A 20,862-nucleotide genomic window follows, 5' to 3' on the forward strand; every position below is an offset into this window, starting at 1 on the left:
ATATTAAAGGAGCTAAAATTTCAAGAATAAGCCTCCTTACTTATTACAATGTCATCGGTGCAGATTTCTGTGGCGAAAACAACATAATACAAAATATAGCAAGATATTAAAAGCAAAGAACTGTAAATTCTTAAAGTAAATAAGTAAACTGATGGTAGTAAAAGCAGTTTCGGTTTAAAAATTTGTATAATTTACTACTTTAGGAAAATATGTAAGTTTAAATGAAATATAGTTTCTCACAAATTATTATTATTTTTTATGTTTTTAAATCAAATCCAAATTAGGAAACAACTGAAGGGGAAAAAAACTTTCTGCCAGTCTTTCTCTCCTGTTATCCATTTGTATCGACGTGATGACGTCAGAACTTGCGTACAGCGTGAGCCGGGCGTCAGATGCAGCAGTCAGAGGTGAGTGTTCAGATGGAATCAAACATGTGTTTGTATGTATCCCCTTCCTTCTTTGTTGGAGTTTGGGACTCAGCCGGTCTGAGGTCATTTGTGCCCGGCATGCTGGTCCCGACCGGGAACCAGAGTTCGGTTCGGCTAACGGAGCTAATGCAACTCTTCCAGGAAGTAGACGGTTCCTGCAGAGCTGTCAGGTTCATTTTTGAGGACATAGCTGTAAATTTTGCTAAAACATCCTGACTTTGAGCAGATTTTGAGGCTTAAAGAGTTCAGCTTACTCATACTTTTACTTAAAAAATCTGACGATAAAACTGAAACATTTTACCATGAGGCAGAACAGTGAGCTGAGAATCCAGCCTGTTTGGATGCAAAGTGATGGAGAGGTTCTGGGAATGTCCACATTCCTGCTGCCTGGATAAAACGACATAAAGTTTTGATACATCTACAGATCTTTGCAAAACTATTGGCACCCCATTTGACTTTTTATCATTTTATCATGCTACAGTCCCAAATGTGTGTTTTTTTTATTTGGTGTGATAGGCCTAAAGCAAAGTTATGAATTTAATGTCAAAAGAAAATTATGCATCTTTTTCCAAAATTTTGCAATTAAAATAAAATAAAATGTTCATTGTTATGCTACAGGCAAGTCAGTTTTAGACCTTTTGGTCTGAAAGGTTTACCCAATGTTCTTTGATAAATATTTCTAGCTGAATATCTTCTCTCTGTACAGATAATTTTTAAGTGTTGCCACAGTTTCTCAATTGAGTCCATGTCCAAATTTAGCAAATTAAAATTGAGAGAAATCAATCAGTTACAGAGGTTGTTTACTAAACACAATTTATACAAACAATATTGTAGAAATCAAATATGAATAGCAAACAATAAAACATGTAATAGTACTTTTTATAATTATTAATGCTTTAAACTGCAAGGAATTATTATATTGATAATATAAAATTGTTAACTAATAACTAAAATTAGAACAAAAACCAATTTAAGTGATCTGTTTCCAGTCTGAGCAATCTGTGAATCTCTAGTTTAATAAAACCTTAACTGAGTCTAGTTTTATCCACAGAGCAGTTTCTGCTATTTCATGTCTGTATTCACAATATCATTGTATGAGTCTGCAGATAAAACAGGATGAAATTCAACAAGGGCAGTGCTAGCTTTACACATTTCTGATGAGTCAAAGAAAAACAGAAAGAAAGTGTAAAGGATTCTGAGAAGCAAATTTTAAGAAAAATGTTTGACAAAACCAGATTAGTTAGTAAAGATTTTGGTTTAAAGATGACCTGATTGAGAATAAGGAGGAAATGTTTTAGAGGGTAATAATCTGAGTGAAGCAAACTGGTCTGAAATCAAATGAGAGGACATTAACAGGCCTGATGGACATGAAGATATATGGACATAATCTGAATTCATAAGTTCAGATGAGTTGGTCTGAACAATGAAGCCATGTAATAGTTATTGATCCTGAATATTTCCCTCTGCCTGGCATGACTCAGGGTTTAGAGTGAAACCAGTCGACTCAGATCGAAGCAGATTTCTCCTGGTTCTGTTTCAGTCGCTGATTTGGTACGAAATATTGCAGCTCGTTCATAATGTCTCAGCTCTAAGTGGAGTGAGCACCGTTACCACTGAGATGAAAGACGGGTTTAATTGATAGTTTATCAGTTTAAAGTTTACCTGATATCTCAGATGGTCGTGTTAAGCAGCAGACTGTATTACTGAGTCTAAGGTTGTAGTGATTCATTGAGTACTAAAAATTCTCAACATGAAATGTAGTTTTTTATTTGTTGATACATTGTATGCAGCCACATAAATGTTATTTTTTAAGTAACCAGTGCACTACAGGAAGTTGTGGGGACAGTAGTGTCTCCATTGCAGACTGTGCAAAGCAAAGCTCTTGTTTTTACATCACAAAAGCCTCTAAAGTGCATTACCACGCAGCCGTGCGGCGACTCTGGACGGCTGAAACAAAACCACATTGGGATCTCTTCAGCGTAGTTATATGCTGTTAGTTCTTGCTATTAGCTTACATAAAACATGTGGTAAAGTACATGGAAGCAGAATAGATCAGTTGAATTCTGTCGCTGATAATTTCTTCAGTAGTGATGCACATGGTCAGAACCTTTTTCTGGAGTTACTGCAGCTCTTGAGTAGAGAGCTACAGTGGGGGGAAAAGTTTATACACCTTTGCTAAAGTACCTATTTTTTGAGATGTCAAAAAAATGAGAGTAAAATAAAATAGAGCAGCAAGCCTTGGACGGCCGTGTGGCAAGCCAGCGGTAAGTCTTAAAGGTTTGGCAAAAATCCGACCTTTAGAGCAGGAGTTATTGTCGCTTCGTTTTTGAGTTATTGTCGCTTCGACGGATTGGTGAATGTGTTGAGTCAGTGTGTAATGACTCACAGAAAGTTTGGTACAGCTCTGACCTAACGTGTGGAAGTTAATACACTTTGATGTTTTATGCCGAGGAGTTAGATTTTGAGCCTTGGCTATGCCCACATACTTTTTTGCAGCATAAAGCTTTTGATAACTTTTGATCTCTAATGCCTCAAGAAAGTGCAGTCATTTTGAAGTCCAAGTCAAAAGCTGTAGGAGAAGTTTGCATAGATACAGCATCTGTAAAAGAGAGAAAATGACGGCTTTCATCCAAAATGGCCGACTTCCTGTGAGGTTTAGACCATGGCTTGAAGAGACATTTTTTGGCATCTTGATATCTGACTTTTGGCACAAGTTCAAGTGGATTAGGTCAAAATTCAGAGATGGATCTTTCTAAGTGGAAAAAAGTAACTTCCTATTCTGGGGGGAGAGGGGTGACTTTGACGATGTCAACAGATGACTGCAAAGTATCATTGGGCAACCATCATGGATCCATCATACAGAGTTTAGTGTAATTCTTTCTATGAAAATTATAGTGTTTTGAATTTTTCGGAGAGTAAGCCACGCCTCCTAAACATGCTCAAACATTTAATCCCCCATCTTTTAACTGCATACTGACCAATTTGAAGCCAGAAGGTTAAAATTTCTTGGAGGAGTTTGTTAAAGTTCAAGGTTTGTAAATGTCTAATATGGTCAAAAACACCTTAGTGAAAGACTTGAGTCTTATTGTCGTGTCATCAGGAGTCATAGCATGCCAGTTTTTAGGCTCAGGTTGTTCCCTGTAGTTTCATAATAATGATCATATACATAAATGACTGGATTGTTTCAGAAAAATATGTACTCACTACACCTTACTTTACTTATGTTGCAATACTTGGCATACATTTTAATTTATTTCCTATTTAGACATAAGAACAAAGGTTTTAAATGAAGATCCATAACATGATTTCCTAGTATTATTAAAAAATGATTCACACTCTCCTGAAAGAATTGAGGCTTGACTTGGACTTTAAAAAATTACTTTAAAAAACTGAACATCTCTGTGGTATATGTTTTTTTTTCAACAATAGTTTTTCCTTCCACTCAACTTTCAATTAACATGCTCAGTACAGCACTTTGTGAGCTGGTAGCTTATTTATCTTTCACCTTCCTTACCTTGTTGAGGGTTTTATGTCTCTTAGGTAACTCTAAAGTCAGCAGTGGCTAAGATGAAAAGGAGCATTACATAAATATAACATTACTTAATTAAATAAAAAAAATATTAATGGCTAATTTTGGATTCTTCATGAAAGTTAACATAAACACTTGAAATGTATAAATCTGTGTTCAAAGAATTTATATTTAATAACTTTCAGATTAAATGAAATTACTGAAGTAAATGTCATTTTAATGATATTGGAATTCACTCTGATGCATTTATATCAGCATCATTGACCTCCAGCTGTTCTTTTTTTGTTGTTTTGATGAAATGCAGAGGAGGCACCATGACCTGAAATCTGTGGGATGCTGATGTGAAAAATGTGGGCCTCATGCTCTTAATAATCATTCAGAAAACATGATGGTATTTAAATCTCCCACATTCTGGATTAGACTGATCAAACTTGACTTATTTAGTTCATTAATTGTTTGGTTATTATTGATCTTCGTAAAGCTGAAAGTTCCTTGTTAAATTCATGTCAAACTGCAGAAGGCAGCTGAAATATTACCCTTGACATTTAATGCTGAGCCAACACTGACTTGTTGATCTTTCCTGAAACCAGTACAACAATGTGATGTGTACAAAGAAATTGATTTCAGTCAGATATCCGCCTTCAAGAGAGCCGTGAAGTGTCAGAGAGTCAAATGAAAGAAGCTCATAGTCAGAGCGAGAACGACTCGAAAGCTGAGGCAGATCAGGAGCCGCTACCTTCAAATAACACGGGGACTGGCTGCTGATTCATTCAGCAACATTTCATCATCTCACACTGTTAATACACACAAACACAACGGGACGGCTGAGCACAGCCTGCAAAGAAACGCTGCGAGGAGGATGGGGAAGGTGGTGAATGTCGGGGGATTCTCCAGTGAAGCTGCAGTTTGTGCAGTGCAATTTACTTTTATTTTTACAGTTCCCATTCATAATGAAGACTCATGAAGGTTGATGTCTAATTTTATTCCAGTTCATTTCAGTTTTTTCTAATGCAGCTTGTTGGACGGACCGAAGAGTTTTTGTAGAATGTTTTAGACTTTCTGACAATTAAGAAAGTCTGAAACATTCACGAAATGTTATCTATACATTCACAGAAGGCTTTTTTCAACAGTAATTGATTTGATTCAAGAAGTTTAAATATTAAAGGCCACTGAACCCTGTGGCACTCCATAACTAACTGAAGAGTTACCAAACTGAAATGTGTCAGACAAATATGATTCAAACTTACCTTGTGCTGTTTCCTTTATTCATACAGTCAACTTTATGAAATGAAGCACTGCTGGATATCCATGCATCCTTAAAAAGTCTTTAATTCATTTATCTAAAATTAAGGCCTTAAATGTAGTGAATCCATTTTAAAAAGTAAGTTGGCATTTGATATGTTAATCACAGCTATTAAGTTGTGTTTTTGCAGAACTATTTAATCTCATGTATTCAATGTATTTTTTTGTCTTGAGGGATGTTTCCATCCTGCCAAGTCAGAAGCTTCATTGCATACTGTTATTCACTGCTAACATAACTTTGCTTGCTAGCTCCCTTGCTAGCTTTTTTGCATCTGTCATGGCTAAGTGTAAATTTACTTGGCTGGACAAAGTTTGTACTTTATATCTGTGGAGACAAGATGGAGACAAACATTCATATTTTGCACTAAGCAGTTTAGCATTCCTTATTTGCAAGCTTTAAAGATCAGACCCTCGGTCATTAACGTCAATTTCTCTGTGGTTTACCACAAATAACTTCCTGAACCTGATCTATGACTCCTTTGAATAATATTTTTGTTTTGCCTTAATGTTGACTGATGAAGCAAAATGTACCTGAAACATTTGGTGAGACATCACTATCTCCCCAAATTGCTTGTCCGAGGTCCGCTCTACCTGAGTCACACTTTTGCGTGGTCGGAACATCATGTCACTTCTACGATTGTCAAATTATTTTAGCTAATAAAGATTTGACGTAAACCCAAGGACTTCCTTGCATAATTCAGATTTTCTTAGCATCTGTCTGAATGCTGTTTATTTTCTCAGAACCATCTTGAGCTTCAGCTGCGTCGGTTGGAAAGGGTCACAGACTTTGGTTCATACCAATCCTGTCCACCCAGGAAGGCCACTCCACAGCTGTGAGGCTCTCAGGTGGTCGATTGGTTTTCCTGTCTTTGGGTTTCAGAACCAAATTTCAAGCATTTCTTAAAACTAAGTTAATTCATGATTTTAAAATAAAAGCAAAGCAATGAAATTTCAACCAAGTTGATCAAGGTGTTGATAATCCGATTGGACACAATTTGTTGGTTCTAGCCTGCTGTAGTTAGTCTAGACCAGACAATTGGTTAGATCACATTGTCTTTTCTTCAGATTCTGGTGTTGTGACCTGGTCCAGTAAACTTTATTTGACTGACTTCCTCTCTGAGTGGTGTTGGTGGAGTCTGGTGAAGCTGTTGCACGTTGTGCCCATCAGAGAGGTGAAGATCAGTCTCAGACATAACAGAGTCATCTTGGCCCTAAATCTGCTGAATATTAGCTGGAGTGACCTACATGTTGTTTTTGATGGTGTTGAGTCTGAGACGGCATGAAGTCATCAGGACGTCACCGTGGATGAAGCAGCAGACTCGCCCACAGATTCACGACAAACACGGCGAGAAGCGTTTCCAGAGATTCCACCGTTTGGTTTCCAGGCGGCGCGGCGCGGCGCTGACTCAGCCCGGGCGCTGCAGCTGCTGGGGGGATTCCCTGCCGGGGGAAACGCCCACATTAACCCTTTGTTTCATGTGTGTCTGCAGCCTTCCATGTTCGAGGCGGTGGGAGGAAAGGTGTCTAAACTGGAATCCCCCACCGTGGTTCTGTTTGATTTAAGGTGGAATGATTGATTTCACATTTACTAACACACTTCCTGTCTGGTTGATCAATAAGCAGTTCAGAGCGGTTTGACTTTCCATTGTCCTCGTTGTCCACATCTGCCTGCCTGTCTGTCCGACCCCCCCAAGTCTCATCAGAGTTTATTTAGATTTAATCCTTTAACTGGTTCAATTAACATATTATTACCACAAAATCTAAATACTTAATGTTTTTCTGTTCTTCTTTTTTACTTTTTTTTTTTTAACTTTCGGCTCTTGTATTTTACTTTCTTTCTTTCTTTGCTTTAAGGTTTTTTTTCAGATGCATGTGGAAATCTTTTGGGAAATATTTGTATTGGTGTATATATTGAGAAAAACATATGTACATTCTATACTTTTATATTTATCAGTTTTTGTCCTTTTCCTCTGATTTTATCATTTTTTCTTGTACTACTTAATTTCTCGTATTATAACTTTATTCTCTTATCATTACAACTTTATTCTTGTGATTTTTTTTTGTTCGCCTTGCCCCTCGTACTAATAAAAATGTAATGTTTCATTGTTTACCTGTTTTTACACACAAGAAAATGAATTAGTGGAAAATACATTTATTGTCAGAACCAAAAACTGTTTTGTACTTAGTAAAACAATCAGTGATATGTTGATAATCACACTATATATTTTCATTATTGAGTGAAGAAACATGACAATCAAATCTACTTTAAGGGAATTCAATGATTGTAAAATTTTAATGTAAAATTCCAAAACCTTCTCAAAATTATTATTTTTAAATATAATTTTTTTTCTAGGTTTTTCCACCAATTAAGTTTCCCATGTTTGTTTATTTAATTTTTTGCCATGTTAAATCGTCGGCAGGCTGCAGACCAGACTCCGGCCTGTGGCTCACATCCTGACTTCTGTCTGAGGAGTTAATAAGAGACAAAACATTGAATTATTTCAGTCAGATATTTAGTTTTAATAGGTCTTCTGCTGTCGGCTCTGCAGGAGTCTGAACCTTCTTTATCTGGGGAGTAAAACTGTTCACTGGGAGGCCAGAGCAGAAAAACGAGTTGTCAGTTTTTCTTCTGAAGGCCAAAAGGTCGCCCATCCGTAGTTAATCAGCCCTCCCGACACGTTTTCATATTTCACATTATTTGGACGCATTCAGGAAACAGATTGGTCCATTTTTAGCACAAAGGCTGACATTGTGCTTCTGTTTCCAATCAGATTTGTCTTTCTGACACATCTGCATGGCAGAAGGCTCGTTAGTATCTGTCTCCAGCAGAAGAAACAGCTCATTTCCTTCTCCTGATATGAGTGGCAGTGAGCAGATATGGACTGATGGAGCCGCGTGTGGGCGAGCGCTGAGTGCTGCTGCAGCCACATTAGCTCCCATTGTGGGCAGGGTAATGGAGGAACGGACTGGAAATGGTTGGGAGGGAATTCAGAGGAAGAACAGGGGAGCTCAGGGGACCGTAAGCTGTCCACTTCCTGCCGCCGGCTGCGTAAACCTCCCCACAGTATAATGGATCCTATCAGGACACATTGTGCTGCAAATAGATGGATGTTACTGGGTTTTACTGTGGTTTGTTACTGCAGAGTTAACTGGCTGCACAACAATAGGCTTTCATTTACGGCCTGAAAGAAGGAGGATTCACTCTGCCTCCATCAGGCCGGTTTTTCAGCTGCATGTTAACTTTAGCACAGTGTCTGCTGCGACCTCTGACCCTCGCCGTGTTAGCTGCTCTGTGTTTCTGCAGCTGACGGGGATTCCTGTCAGACTGGAAGAGCCGTGTTGTGGAAATCTCGCCGAATTCTTGCAGTCAGACTGTGGAAACACCGTAGGCTGGTGTTCCTGCTGTTTTCATGAGACTGGCCTTCAACTTTCAGATCAGTTCTTAATAATGACGCAGCGTTCGGTGACTCATGGTGGAGTTTTCAGCTGAAAACAGACTTTTTATAGGTGAAAAATCACGAACAGGTCACGATCTGAAACATTTAAACGATCTGAGATAAATGACAAACTTAATCTCAAGGCATTTTACAAGACAAAAAGATCATTTTCTGAGCTAAAATTTTGTATAAAGATACAGTTGTGTTCAATAAATGTGCACTAATTATGATGAATTTCCTCTTACAGCTAATGAAAACACAACGTTTAGGATTAATATATTACAACAGACTGATAAAAAATACTCATAAACTAGAAATGTAGACTCAGGTAGCCTCAGCTTGAACATTTTCTCATTCTGCCACATTATAACCACAAGCTTTAATGTATTTTGTGTGATTGATGAAGACAATATATCTGAAAAGTGTGGTGTGCATTTGTGTTTAGCCTCCCCTGTAGAATCACCTTTCATCATAGTTAGAGCTTTATGTCTCGTTCATCTGAAGTCTGGATTTATTTCCTCTTTGCAAAACAGCTCAGACTCAGATTGGATGGAAATCATCTGTAAACATCAGTTTTCAAGTCATGGCACAGATTCCCAATGTAAATTTAGATCTGGGCTTTGACTAGGCCAGATTAATGCAATCTTTACAATCCGAAGAGCCAATTTTTCCCTCAGCCCAGCTATAAAAACTTAAAGCCATAAATCTTACATGTCTACTATAGGAAATGTCTTGTCTTTTAAAAAGAACATTAATAAATTAAGGAAAACTACAACTTTTGCCAAAAGAGGATGGATACATTTACTTTTATGGGGTGTTATTTGTTTAAAATGTCATAAAAAAAATTACTGCAAGAAAAAAGAAAAATAAATGATCACACTCAAGTAATAAGCATACCTACTGGATGCTTATTAGGCATCCAGTAGGTATTTGGTGTCATTTAATTTCATTTCCAGGTTTCAAAGTGAAGAGAGCAAAAATATAAATGCATAACGCGTTTAGATTTTAATTTGTAAAATATATAATTTGTCCCCAATTCATAGCTTTATTGTGTTGTAATCCCAACAAAAAAATCACAGAAGTTTGTCACTGGAAAATGACAAAAACTTTCAAAACTCTATACCTTTGGAAGAGAAATGTACCTAAGACTGCTTCTTCACCTCACCTCACAGATTTCATGATAGATAGATAGATAGATAGATAGATAGATAGATAGATAGATAGATAGATAGATAGATAGATAGATAGATAGATCTGTATATATATTAGCTCACATATTAATGAATATGCCTGCTGACTTGTGACCTCTCTCCGTCAGGTCGGCGGCTCCCCCAGCGTCCTGCTGGTCGAAGCGTTTTATGGCGGCTCTCACAAACAGCTGATCGACCTTCTGAAGGAGAACATTGATGGATGCTCCGTCTTCACGCTGCCGGCCAAGAAATGGCACTGGAGAGCGAGAACGGCAGCTCTGTACTTCAGCCAGACCATTCCTGTTTGTTCATCATACAGGTGAGACATGTGACACATCTGACATCACACATGTGACATCATGCAGGTAACTCCTCAGGTAGACTCCAGAATCCAAATAAAAACTAAAAGCTGTATGAGGCTTTATTTTTGTCCCTTTCTTGCTGTAAGATTGTTCACAGATGTCCTATGGCATGGAGTGGTCATCTAGTTTTTGCATTTTAAACTCTATCATTTCCTGTCAGTTCTGACTGATTCAACCCTTTTGAAAGTGTGTAGAACATGATTTTCCTTCTTTTGTCATTGGAAAAGAAGAAGAAGCTAAACAATCTGTCCTTGGATAAAACAGGGGGACAAGCCAGAGGTATCTTTGTAAAATCAAATACTATTTCTTTGGTTTTTGATGCATCATTTGCCAGAAATGAGAACTTATATGACGGAGTCATGATCAGAGTTCTGGTCATCAATCAGATACAATCTGATAACAATCACAGAGTCATCAGCAAACGTTATGACTCGTCTGCCCTCGTTTCGACCCTGGCACTCACTTAAAACGAATAAAAGGGGTGCAAGGTCACAGCCCTGAGGTGCACCAATGGAGGACAAAAGTACATCAGATAGGGTCTGTTTGTGCAAAAATCACCTCTCTCATTCTTACTAGCTGGCAGTAAGTGGTTAAAAGCTGAGGAGAAGTCAGTGTGTTTATGGGTGAGGGTCTGTAGTAGTTTTTAGGTCAGACTCTGTTGAGCTCGGTTGAAAGACCTGAGGCTGAGGAGCAGCAGGATGAAGAGTTTTCTGCTGCTTTCAGACAGTGTGAAGCTGCTGATCTGATGGAGGATAACAGGATCAGTTTCATGTGCGAGGCTTCGGTCCCTGCTGCTGCTGACTCATTCACAGACTGGTTTCACAGCAACATGAGCGGCAACCATCACTGCTCTGAACTTTAAGACAACCAGACACAGGTGGGAGATCTCTGAGTGCTTTCATCAGGAACTTCACTTCTTTGGTTCCGTCTAAGTTCATCTCCTAATAGACAGAGAGTCACAGGATGTTTGTACAGTAAAAATATATATATTTGTTGTGATTAACTATTGAAACTCCACTCACCTGAAAAAAATTCAGCATCCTACCAAATATTGCATCCAAGCAATCCTTGCCATTGTGTTCTTATCCACATTTATGTAGCAATGATTGTGTTTCAACATGTTGTGGAGGTCCAGTAAAATCCACCGGATTAGGAGAACCTCTGTACAACTGTGGATCTCATTATTGATACATAAATCTGAAATCAAACTAATTGATTTAAGTCTTTTTGGATCGGCTGAGTCCAAATGTTGTTTCTGTTCTACTAAAACAACTTGTGGCTTTTGTCAGCCTGGTTTCTGAGAACAGATAGCAGTAGTTGGGTCCCAACCGGAGGCACTGAACCACATTAAGGTCCTGCAGCCAGAGATTAGAGAACCTATAAGGATGGGTGTGACCTGCAGACCCAGAACTGATCGTCACAGGGGTCCACTTTGGTTAAACCCTGGTGTGGATGATCCACATTCAAACAATGGTGATGGAAACCAACATGTTTTTGTGCTTTGATGTTTGTTTGAATTGATGAGATCTTACAGAAAGTTGATTATATTTATTTTTTAGAACCAGAATCCAATATTCCTAAAGTTTCTGAGACGTTTTCATCTCTGTTCATAACACACACAAACTATCTGAAGGTGTTACAGTTTCAACTTTAGTTGCCCTGCAGTACAGTAGTTCCTGGGTATTTGTGGGGGTTAGATCCGCAAACGCATATAAATAGCTAAAATATCCCCTCTAAAAACACAGAATCACAATAACCACTTCTATTATAAAACCTAAAACACCAAATATGTATTAATATCTACAGCAGGAGCTAATGCCTACAGTCTTCCTTATCTTTGGGTTCAGCCAATCACCACCAAGGAAAATAAATGGTTCTCTTAGCAGCATGTTCAGGTTTCACCATCGTGTTTCATAACTGCTTAAAAATAAGAATAATGGCATGGAGTGAAAGGAGAAAATGACAACAGCGAGAGAAGAAACTGTGGATAAAACAGGAGAGGTCACATCACCAGTTTGCCAGTATTTCAGATAATTAAAACAAAGAAAATAATCAGTAGTTATCAATATCAACTGATATGAAATGCTTATACCATGGTACATTTTTCAGTCATTTTTTTGTCCATCCTTAGTGACTCCCCTTGTTTTGACCCCGACACTCATTAGTGTATAAAATGAATCAAAGTGGTGAAAAGACACAACCCTGAGGAGCTCCAGAGAACGAGTCAAACATCTTCCTGCCTGTCAGCTCCAAACCTGTGAAATGTTTTCAAGAAGACGGTTTCCTCATCTTTATAGACCAATGGGATGTTTTTGTTTTTCTACTGTTATATACATTTACTTAAATGAAAGGTTTGATTTTTATTTATTTTTTTGTTTTGTTTTTCTCCACAGGGTTCTGTTTAGCAGCTCCGTTCTGAACCTGTGTGAGCTGGTGGCTCTCCGACCCGATCTGGCCCGGCTGAAGAAGGTCCTGTACTTCCATGAGAACCAGCTGGCCTACCCGGTCCGTAAAGACCAGGAGCGAGACTTCCAGTACGGATACAACCAGGTGCTCTCATGGTAACACATCCAACCCGACTGATCATTGATCACAATAAACTGAGCTCAGTTTGACATGCAAAGGCCCTCTGATTGGCTAGTGATGAGGAGCAATCCGATTGGTTGATTGTGTCTAATTAAAGTGCTTCAGGTTATTGATCAGCTGTCTGACTGTAAAACTGATTGTTGTTGATCAGCTGGCAGCTCATCAATAAGCCGCAGTTGCTCCGTCTTCTCTAACCACATTACAGCAGGGATCATTAGCAGACGTCTGATGGGACACTTAGAGTCCAATCACTGTCCCAACCCGTCCTCAGGTTCTCTGGTTCTGTCCCCTCTGCTGTTCTGACCGGGTTTGTCTCTGGGTTCTGCAGCCTGGTGTCGGATGTGGTGGCCTTTAACTCCCGCTTCAACATGGAGACATTCCTGTCCTCCATCGGCTCGTTCATGAAGAAGATCCCAGACCACAGACCCAAAGACCTGGACCAGCTGATCCGTCCAAAGTGTGTGGTTCTGAACTACCCGGTCCAGTTCCCTGACGTCAGCAGGTGGGTTTAAGGCACTTCACCGACGTAAGCTCACAATGGCAAACATTTATGGAGTTTTTTCTTGCATCAGTCTAACTCCTCATAATCCCTTTTTCATATTTTACTTATTTTCTATTTATTTCAGCATATATTTATTTTATTTATTATTATTGTTAGTATTTTTTGTGCTTTGCATGTTAGTTCCTGAAAATATGCTGCTTGAAGTTGATGGTGTATACAATATGTTTATGCTGAACCTAATTGCATCCTGGTATAAACACCTGAATAATAAAAATATCAACCAGAAAAGTGGTTCTGATCTTGGTCAGTAAACGTAAAATAAACTCCTCACGTCTAGGATTACGAGTTTTCAAAGATCTGCTTATAATGTTTTCAAGAGATGGATGCAGAATTGGATCAGATAAAAATATCAAACACTTTGGCAACATTTAGTTGTTCAAAGGAGGAATCTGTGTGGTTCTTGTATTCGGACATTTTTCCTACCCTGTGTTTAGATATCAACCTTGTAGATTTATGTTTTTTTTTTTCTCGTTGTCTTTTCTAAAAAAGAAATTGCAAATTCCGGAAAATATTTTGAAAAAGTGACTTTTATTTCAAAACTTCTGTGAGTTTTATGTGGAGAATATGAGAAAATAGTCATTTCATCATAGATTTGACCTGAATTTAAAGAAGCTGTGTAACTTGCTTGTTAAACAAGATGGCCACCATGGGCATGTTGACATCACCCTGAACTTTGGAAACCCAAGGAGTGTATTAGCAAAAGAAATCCGGATCTTTCAAAAATTAAATCTTAACAAACCAAAAACTTGATAAAGTGTTAAAACTGATTTGTTGCCCTTCTCTGGTCTGTTGAGTTTTAACAGAAAAGCTTCCTGTGTCATGTGACCTCTCATTCCCGGAGCTTTGTTCAGGTTCAGCCTCAAGCCATGAAATGTGGGCGGAGCCAACAGTGTGAAGGCCTTAGCTGTGTGTCTTGTGGTTGCCGTAACGACAACCTCCATCCATCAGTCGGCCTCTCATTGTAACTGAATAGTAATCGAGTCCTGCTGAGAGAGACAGACGTTCCATCCATCATGGCTGCTGCTGAACCCCGACTCCTCTGAGATCAATGAGGATGTCATGAGGATGGGACTGGTTCTGGTTCTGGTTTCAGTCTTCTGCATGTTCAAAGTGGAACGTGAAGTCAGAGAGGAATAAATGTGCAAAAGAGTTCAGATCCATGGAACAACACGTGAAACAATTGTGGAAACAGCAATTGCGTTAAACTTTTTCTTTTCGACAAGAAATGTCAAGTTTATTTGTACAGAACATTTCAGCAACAAGGGAGTTCAAAGTGCTTTACACCATAAAAACATAATGAAACAAGAAATAAACATTACATTTTATCAAATGTCATCATCAAGCAAATGCACATCAAATATGTTGCTCAGTTTTCCATTTATTGTGGTTCAAAAGCAACTCTAAACAGGTGGACTTTGGTTTAAAGGAAATCAGTGTTTCAGCCGTTTTGCAGTTTTCTGGAAGTTTGTTCCAGATTTGTGGTGCATAGAAGCTGAATGCTGTGTCTCCATGTTTGGTTCTGGTTCTGGGGATGCAGAGCAAAATCAGAACCAGAAGACCTTAGAGGTTCTGGAAGGTTGATACAGCAGCAGATCTGTAATGTGTTGTGGTGCTAAACCATTCAGTGATTTATAAACTAACATATAAATGAAGATATTTATATCTTCATTGTGGAAGAAGATATAAATATCTTTAGATATAAGATATAAAGATATTTATATCTTCAGGAACTCGAAAGAGGAAACATGTGACCCCTGTCCTGGCCTCACTTCACTGGCTGCCTGTATATTTTAGGATTCATTTTAAAATTCTTATGTTTGTTTTTAAACTGTTTTTAATTACTTTTTATTATGTTGTGTTTTTAAATTGTACAGCACTTTGTATCAACTGTGGTTGTTTTAAAGTGCTTTATAAATAAAGTTGGTATGGTATGGTATGGTATAAACACATGGATGAGTTTTTCTATATGTTGCTGGGGACATGTCTCTCTGCATGTTCAGGTCTGAGTCCATCACTACATCCAGATTTCAGACCTGATCTGTACATTAACTCTGGATTGTTCCTCTTTAGGTCCAAACATACAAACTTCAGTTTGTTTCTGTTCAGCTGGAGAACATTCTGATTTCTCCAGACCCAAACTGCTGGATGCTGTAGTTTAGACTCTGCAGTCCCTCCATGTTCTGCTCAGTGATCTGTCCTCCCTGCGGCGTCCCTCTCTGATTATTACCCCGATTATAAACCCCGGCAGCCTCGGCGGTCGCTGACCTTCATCTTTAATCAGACTCAGAGGTGACATCATCACTGTGATCATCAATAAGCTGATTGGTTTTACTGCCTGCAGTCAGACTGCTCATTCCTCAAATGGATCACTGAGTCCTGTTTTCCAGCGTCCTCAGAGAAACAGGCGGACCTGGAGACGCTCGTGTCCTGCAGTCTGTCCCCGTCTGTCTGGGTTCTGTTTGTGTAATTCTGGTTTCGGTTCTGTCTTTCAGTCTGCTGCCTGAACACAAACTGAGACGTCTCCACCGTTCTGCAGAGACCATTCAGCAGCAGACGTCGAGGTAATCACACGATCAGCTCACTGGGTCGGATCGCCTGTAGGTTATCACAGCTGTTGGTTCTGACTGGATAGGTGTGAAGAGGATCCATCACCTGATCCCAGAACCGTTGTGACACCAGTGGACCAGGTGAAGCCTCTACACATTGTGTGGCCTCACAGGTGGTGAGTTCTGGTTCGACCCGATCGACTGCTGCTCTGTGCTGCTATGCAGAACCTCCCTGAAAGTGTTGGCCAACACATTAAACCAGTGAACTACACAATCTGCTGCAACCTTAATAGACCTTAACACAGGATCAGACAGGCAGAACTGAACTGATTCATCCATTCATAGCCTAATTAACTGATTTGAAGTGTCAATCTTCATGAATCAACATAAACTATCTAGAGCTGAAACAATCAAATTAGTCGTGATTAATCAATTATTAAAATAATCATCTAATTTATTAATTAATCAATCGTTAACTGGAGTATACAGACACCAAAAAGTCCATTTGCTGAAAGAACAGGACATTCAAAGCAGTAATTAAGTCAGAACTCTACAAAATGTGTGTATGTATATATATATATTGCATTTAAGATGAAAAACCTTCTTTTTCTGTCAATATGTTCAAATAGAGAGGGCTCAGCTTGTTCTTATGTTAATGTTAGAAGTATCTTTTATTTTTTGCTGTTGATGCCTCTTTTGGTACAAATAATCAACTAAAGGAATGCTGTGTTATTGAATTTTAAGCAATAAAATGTTTGTATTATTTAAAAAAGAAATATAAATGTTTGTTTATTGCATTTTTATGTTTTTAATATTGCATAAAATAATCTTAAGTGGTTAAATAAAAATCAGCAGATTATTTGTCAAAATAAGTGGTAACTAAATTATTACATGGTAACAGAATATTGCATTTAGGCTGAGTTCATGGTCCAAACAAAACCTCCGGCCATCTGTGTTTAAAGGGAACACGACAAGAACCCGGAGCTGTTCTTCAACACTCTGATCAAACTGAAGGAAAAGCAGCTGGATTTCCAGCTGTCAGTGCTGGGAGAGACGTTCACCGATGTGCCAGGTACACACTCACCTGCTCAGCACACACATTGAACTGCGTGGAGCTGGAAGCTGCTGTTATTTACTGGGATGTTCAAACCATTCAGGACTCTGTCGGTCCAGGTGTGTGTTCACCTGTGTTCCAGTGTCTGCGTGTCCCCTCTGGGTGTATTTCAGTGTTTTAATAACGATGTGATGGAGTGTTGATGAGTGTGTGTTTTAGCGGGCCGAGCCCACTCTGAGTTATTGGATCATAAAGTTTTAGTGCAGAACAAACAGCCGGCGGTAAATCAGCTGAGAGCCAATCACATTAGGAGCTGAGTGATTTCACTAACAGCTCTGAGTATTGATCACTTTCACCTGTTAGAGACTCTGCTGGTTTAATCAGAGAGATCTGTCCTCATCAAACTGTCCTCTTCCTCTAATTACCAACATAAACCTCCAGCAAGATCATCACAGCCCAGGAGGAGGAAGAGGAGGAGGAGGAGGAAGGGGAGCAGACTGAAGGCTGAGAGGAAAATGTTTCTATTGATTTTTAATCAAAAATAATATTCTAAGAGTCAAATCACTCAGTTCCTTTAAAATTTTAGTCACATAGAATCAGAAAATATTTTGCATTCATCATCCTACACAAATAATGACCAACAGGAAGTTCAGCCAATCAGCTTAAAGCAACACTGTAACCTTCCTCACATGACGAAGCTGTGATCTCATCCTGCAGAGATCTTCTCCTCCGCCCAGCAGCTGCTCCAGTCCAACATCCTGAACTGGGGCTTCCTGCCCAGTAAGGACCAGTACCTGAAGGTGCTGTGTGACGCCGACGTCGTCGTCTCCACCGCCAAGCACGAGTTCTTCGGAGTGGCGATGTAAGATTTTAAATAACGATGATTAATAATGATAATAAAAAACATGAGCCTCCAGTAGAATCAGTAAAATTACAAGTAGCAGTAAAAGAGCTACGTGTAAGTTGAGAAGACGGAGCTAACAGCTTAAATATACACAAAGATGCATGTTTTCACTATACGGTTAATCAAATTAATCGTAATGATTCGATTTTTCTAATGATCAACTAATTTAGTAATTGATTGATCATTTACTGCAGCATACAGACTTTAAAGAGGCCACCGTTTGCAAAAATATGATCACATGTAGGCTAATGGAAGGCTATGTCATTCTATTTTAGGCAACAAAATTATTATGTTATTTAAAAAGGGAACTGAGTTAAGTGTTTATTTCCATATTTTAATATATTTACAATATTTTCTAAAATAAGTTTGAGTGATTAAATAAGAAATCTGCAGAATGAGCCTTTTTTTATCCGATTAATGGTCAGAATATTGATATTGATTTCTAAAATTGTTACACACAAACCTGTTTAAAAAAAAAAGGTTTGCCACAGTAGCAAAATCTAACTCTAAAGAAACAAACATTTCTCAGACTGCTGAAAACATTCAGAGAGGAATCTTTTTCCTTAAGATCAGAAAAATCACACTAATATTTTGTTTAACCCTTTAACTTTCCTTCCAGTCTTGCGTTGGACAATTGTCAGTCCAGGATTAGTGGTTTCTGCATCTTCGTAGATGTTTCTTCTGTTTGATGTCAATGATCCGACCCTTCTTAAACAAACTAACATATTTTCTGCGAAGTGTCTTTGGCCACGATTGCTTAAGAAATGAGAAGCTTTTCTTTGGATTAAAGAAAAATGTCAGTGTCCTTAACGGATGCATCTTGGATTCAGCTGAAAGAGTAGGTGTAAAACAGGTTTATAATGTAAACCAGGACTGGGCCCATGCATGCTGGGTTTATACTGAGCTGTTACACATCTGGAACCCAGAAGCTGCTGTAGATGTTTGTTCCTGCTTCTTCTCCCAACGCTTCCAGATATTCCAGGATGCAGCTCCCCGTAAGTCAGGCTCAGCTGTCAGAGGTTCTGGAGCGGAAACAACACAATCATGTGGGCCTGAGGCCTCGCTGACACTTTGATCCTCATTAGGTCTGAATCTGGTTCTGTCTGATGAATCCGGATCATCAGCAGACCTCATTAAGGCCCTGCAGCCAGCATGAGCCAGCTCTGATCGGATAGCTGCTGGTGTGTTGATCCAAGTTCAGCATCTGAAGGAACACTTCTCCAGGTTCTGTTCTCAGATGTCCTATTAAAGGATTGGTGTTTAGTTTGCATTCACACTGAACCGCCAAAAAGTCCAGATCCCCGTGGAAAAACCCAGAACCTGAACACATCGTCCACAGAGAGCAGAGGAAAAACGAGTGCAGAGATTAGCCAGAAAGGATCAGAACCAAGATCCCAGAATGAATAAAGGTCTTCAATACATGTGCCTAAAATTAAAGTTTTAAATTCAATTAAAAAATTAAAGTTGGTCTTAGATACGTTTATCATATGTCTTAAGTTTTGTCATGAATAACTGTTTAATCTCATATGTAGTAGTTTTCTTCTCAGACGGTGAGAGACGAAAGTCTTCACCACTCAGCGTGAAACCCCACACACAGCAAGTGATAAAAGTTGAGGGCCACAAACACATTTTACTTTTGTTATGCCTAATTGTAATACAACAGGATTCCCCAAGCAACCCCTATGTTTTCAATCTTAAATTTGATTGAAGGTGGATTTAAAAAGTCTTATAAAGTATTAAATTTGACGTGTTAATGGAGCCGATCCAAAGCCTGATTCTTCCTGACTGACTGTTGATGATTGATGATTCTGGAATGTTTCAGGTTGGAAGCAGTTCACTGTGGATGTTTCCCTCTGTGTCCAAAGGCTCTGGTGTATCCTGAAATATTCCCAGGTAAACGCACCTGAGATGGATCTACCTCTCTGGCTGCAACCCCTGACCTCTTCCTACTGCTCTTTACTGCCACTCCTGCAGCGGGACGCCCAGAAAATTTTCATATGGGTAGCCAGACCAGTAGAAAACCTGTGGATTCACATCTAATGAAATAATAATTATATATTTGTATTTAAATTATATAATTTCTTATATTTTTTTATTGGGTTTTCCTTTTTTGTCAGCGTTTGTTAAGAGGGGGCCATGGCCCCCCCAGTCCCTCTCTTGGGATGGCCACTGACTTCCTCCTTTTTGTCCCAGATCAGTACCTGTACTCGACCCCTGAGCAGCTCTGTAAGCGTCTGCAGGAACTCTGCAGGAGGCCCGACCTCGCCCGTAGACATGTCGTCATGGTAACCCTATCATTTTTTTTGTTTGAAAGTTGTGGTCTTTATTTCAGAGGCAAAGCAGGTTACAGACAGATTGTCCTGGTTCTGATTCTGCAGGTGGACACCTCATTGTACTCCTGGACTTCTCTAAAACCACAATTCCAGGCTCTCCTATCTGCGGAAGGTACCTGAACGCATCACAATGCTGGTTATTTAACTTCCTCTGAGCTGTGAATCAGAGCAGTTCTGTTCTGAGTCGAGTTGGATCAGAGTGAACTTTCAAACCCAGGCAGGAAACTAAGTCCAGATTAGAGATTCCTCGTGCTCTTAATCTGGCATCTCGCTGCAGGAATAAGCAGCCGGGTCTAGCTTCTGGTTCTGAGTCTTTCATGGGTTTACGACTGTTTTTCAGTCAACAAATGTCTGTAAACGTTTATTTTAATCAAAATGTATATGTTTTTAATAAAAGACGTTAAATAAATCCTGATCTTTAAGCGTCTTTGAGTGTCCTGAAAAACGCTATGCAAGTCTGAAGTCATTTATTAAAGTTTGTTTGTTTCCAATAATCATATGATTATTGGAAACAATAATCGTTTACAATAACATATTGGAAACTGGGATCCATACAGTTGCAGAGACTAGATGAAAAGGTAATAAAAGACAAATTCCAGCTTTAAATGCATTAAGTTTTTGTATTAAAG

The 20,862-nt window shown here is 38.9% G+C and overlaps 1 protein-coding gene across 1 annotated transcript; it reads left to right on the top strand.

Moving 5' to 3' along the window:
* Positions 1–357: 357 nt before the first annotated feature.
* On the top strand, positions 358–20,642 carry qtman (queuosine-tRNA mannosyltransferase). The gene is made up of 11 exons (XM_015009077.2): positions 358–407; positions 10,015–10,205; positions 12,642–12,809; positions 13,163–13,336; positions 15,889–15,957; positions 16,029–16,118; positions 16,905–17,014; positions 17,714–17,858; positions 19,723–19,793; positions 20,094–20,185; positions 20,279–20,642. Exons 1-11 carry the CDS (start codon positions 393–395, stop codon positions 20,351–20,353), a joined length of 1,200 nt encoding a protein of 399 aa, XP_014864563.2. The 5' UTR covers positions 358–392; the 3' UTR covers positions 20,354–20,642.
* The last annotated feature ends 220 nt before the right edge of the window (positions 20,643–20,862 follow it).

This window comes from Poecilia mexicana, unplaced genomic scaffold (assembly GCF_051168715.1).
Source record: "Poecilia mexicana isolate PSO_F unplaced genomic scaffold, ASM5116871v1 scaffold_2, whole genome shotgun sequence".
NCBI lineage: Eukaryota > Metazoa > Chordata > Actinopteri > Cyprinodontiformes > Poeciliidae > Poecilia > Poecilia mexicana.

Excerpts from the sequence above, each read along its gene's own strand:
- qtman (XM_015009077.2), top strand. Across the intron at positions 10,206-12,641 it reads CCTGTTTGTTCATCATACAG|GGTTCTGTTTAGCAGCTCCG; the intron begins GTGAGACATGTG and ends TTTTCTCCACAG. Across the intron at positions 19,794-20,093 it reads GTATCCTGAAATATTCCCAG|ATCAGTACCTGTACTCGACC; the intron begins GTAAACGCACCT and ends TTTTTGTCCCAG.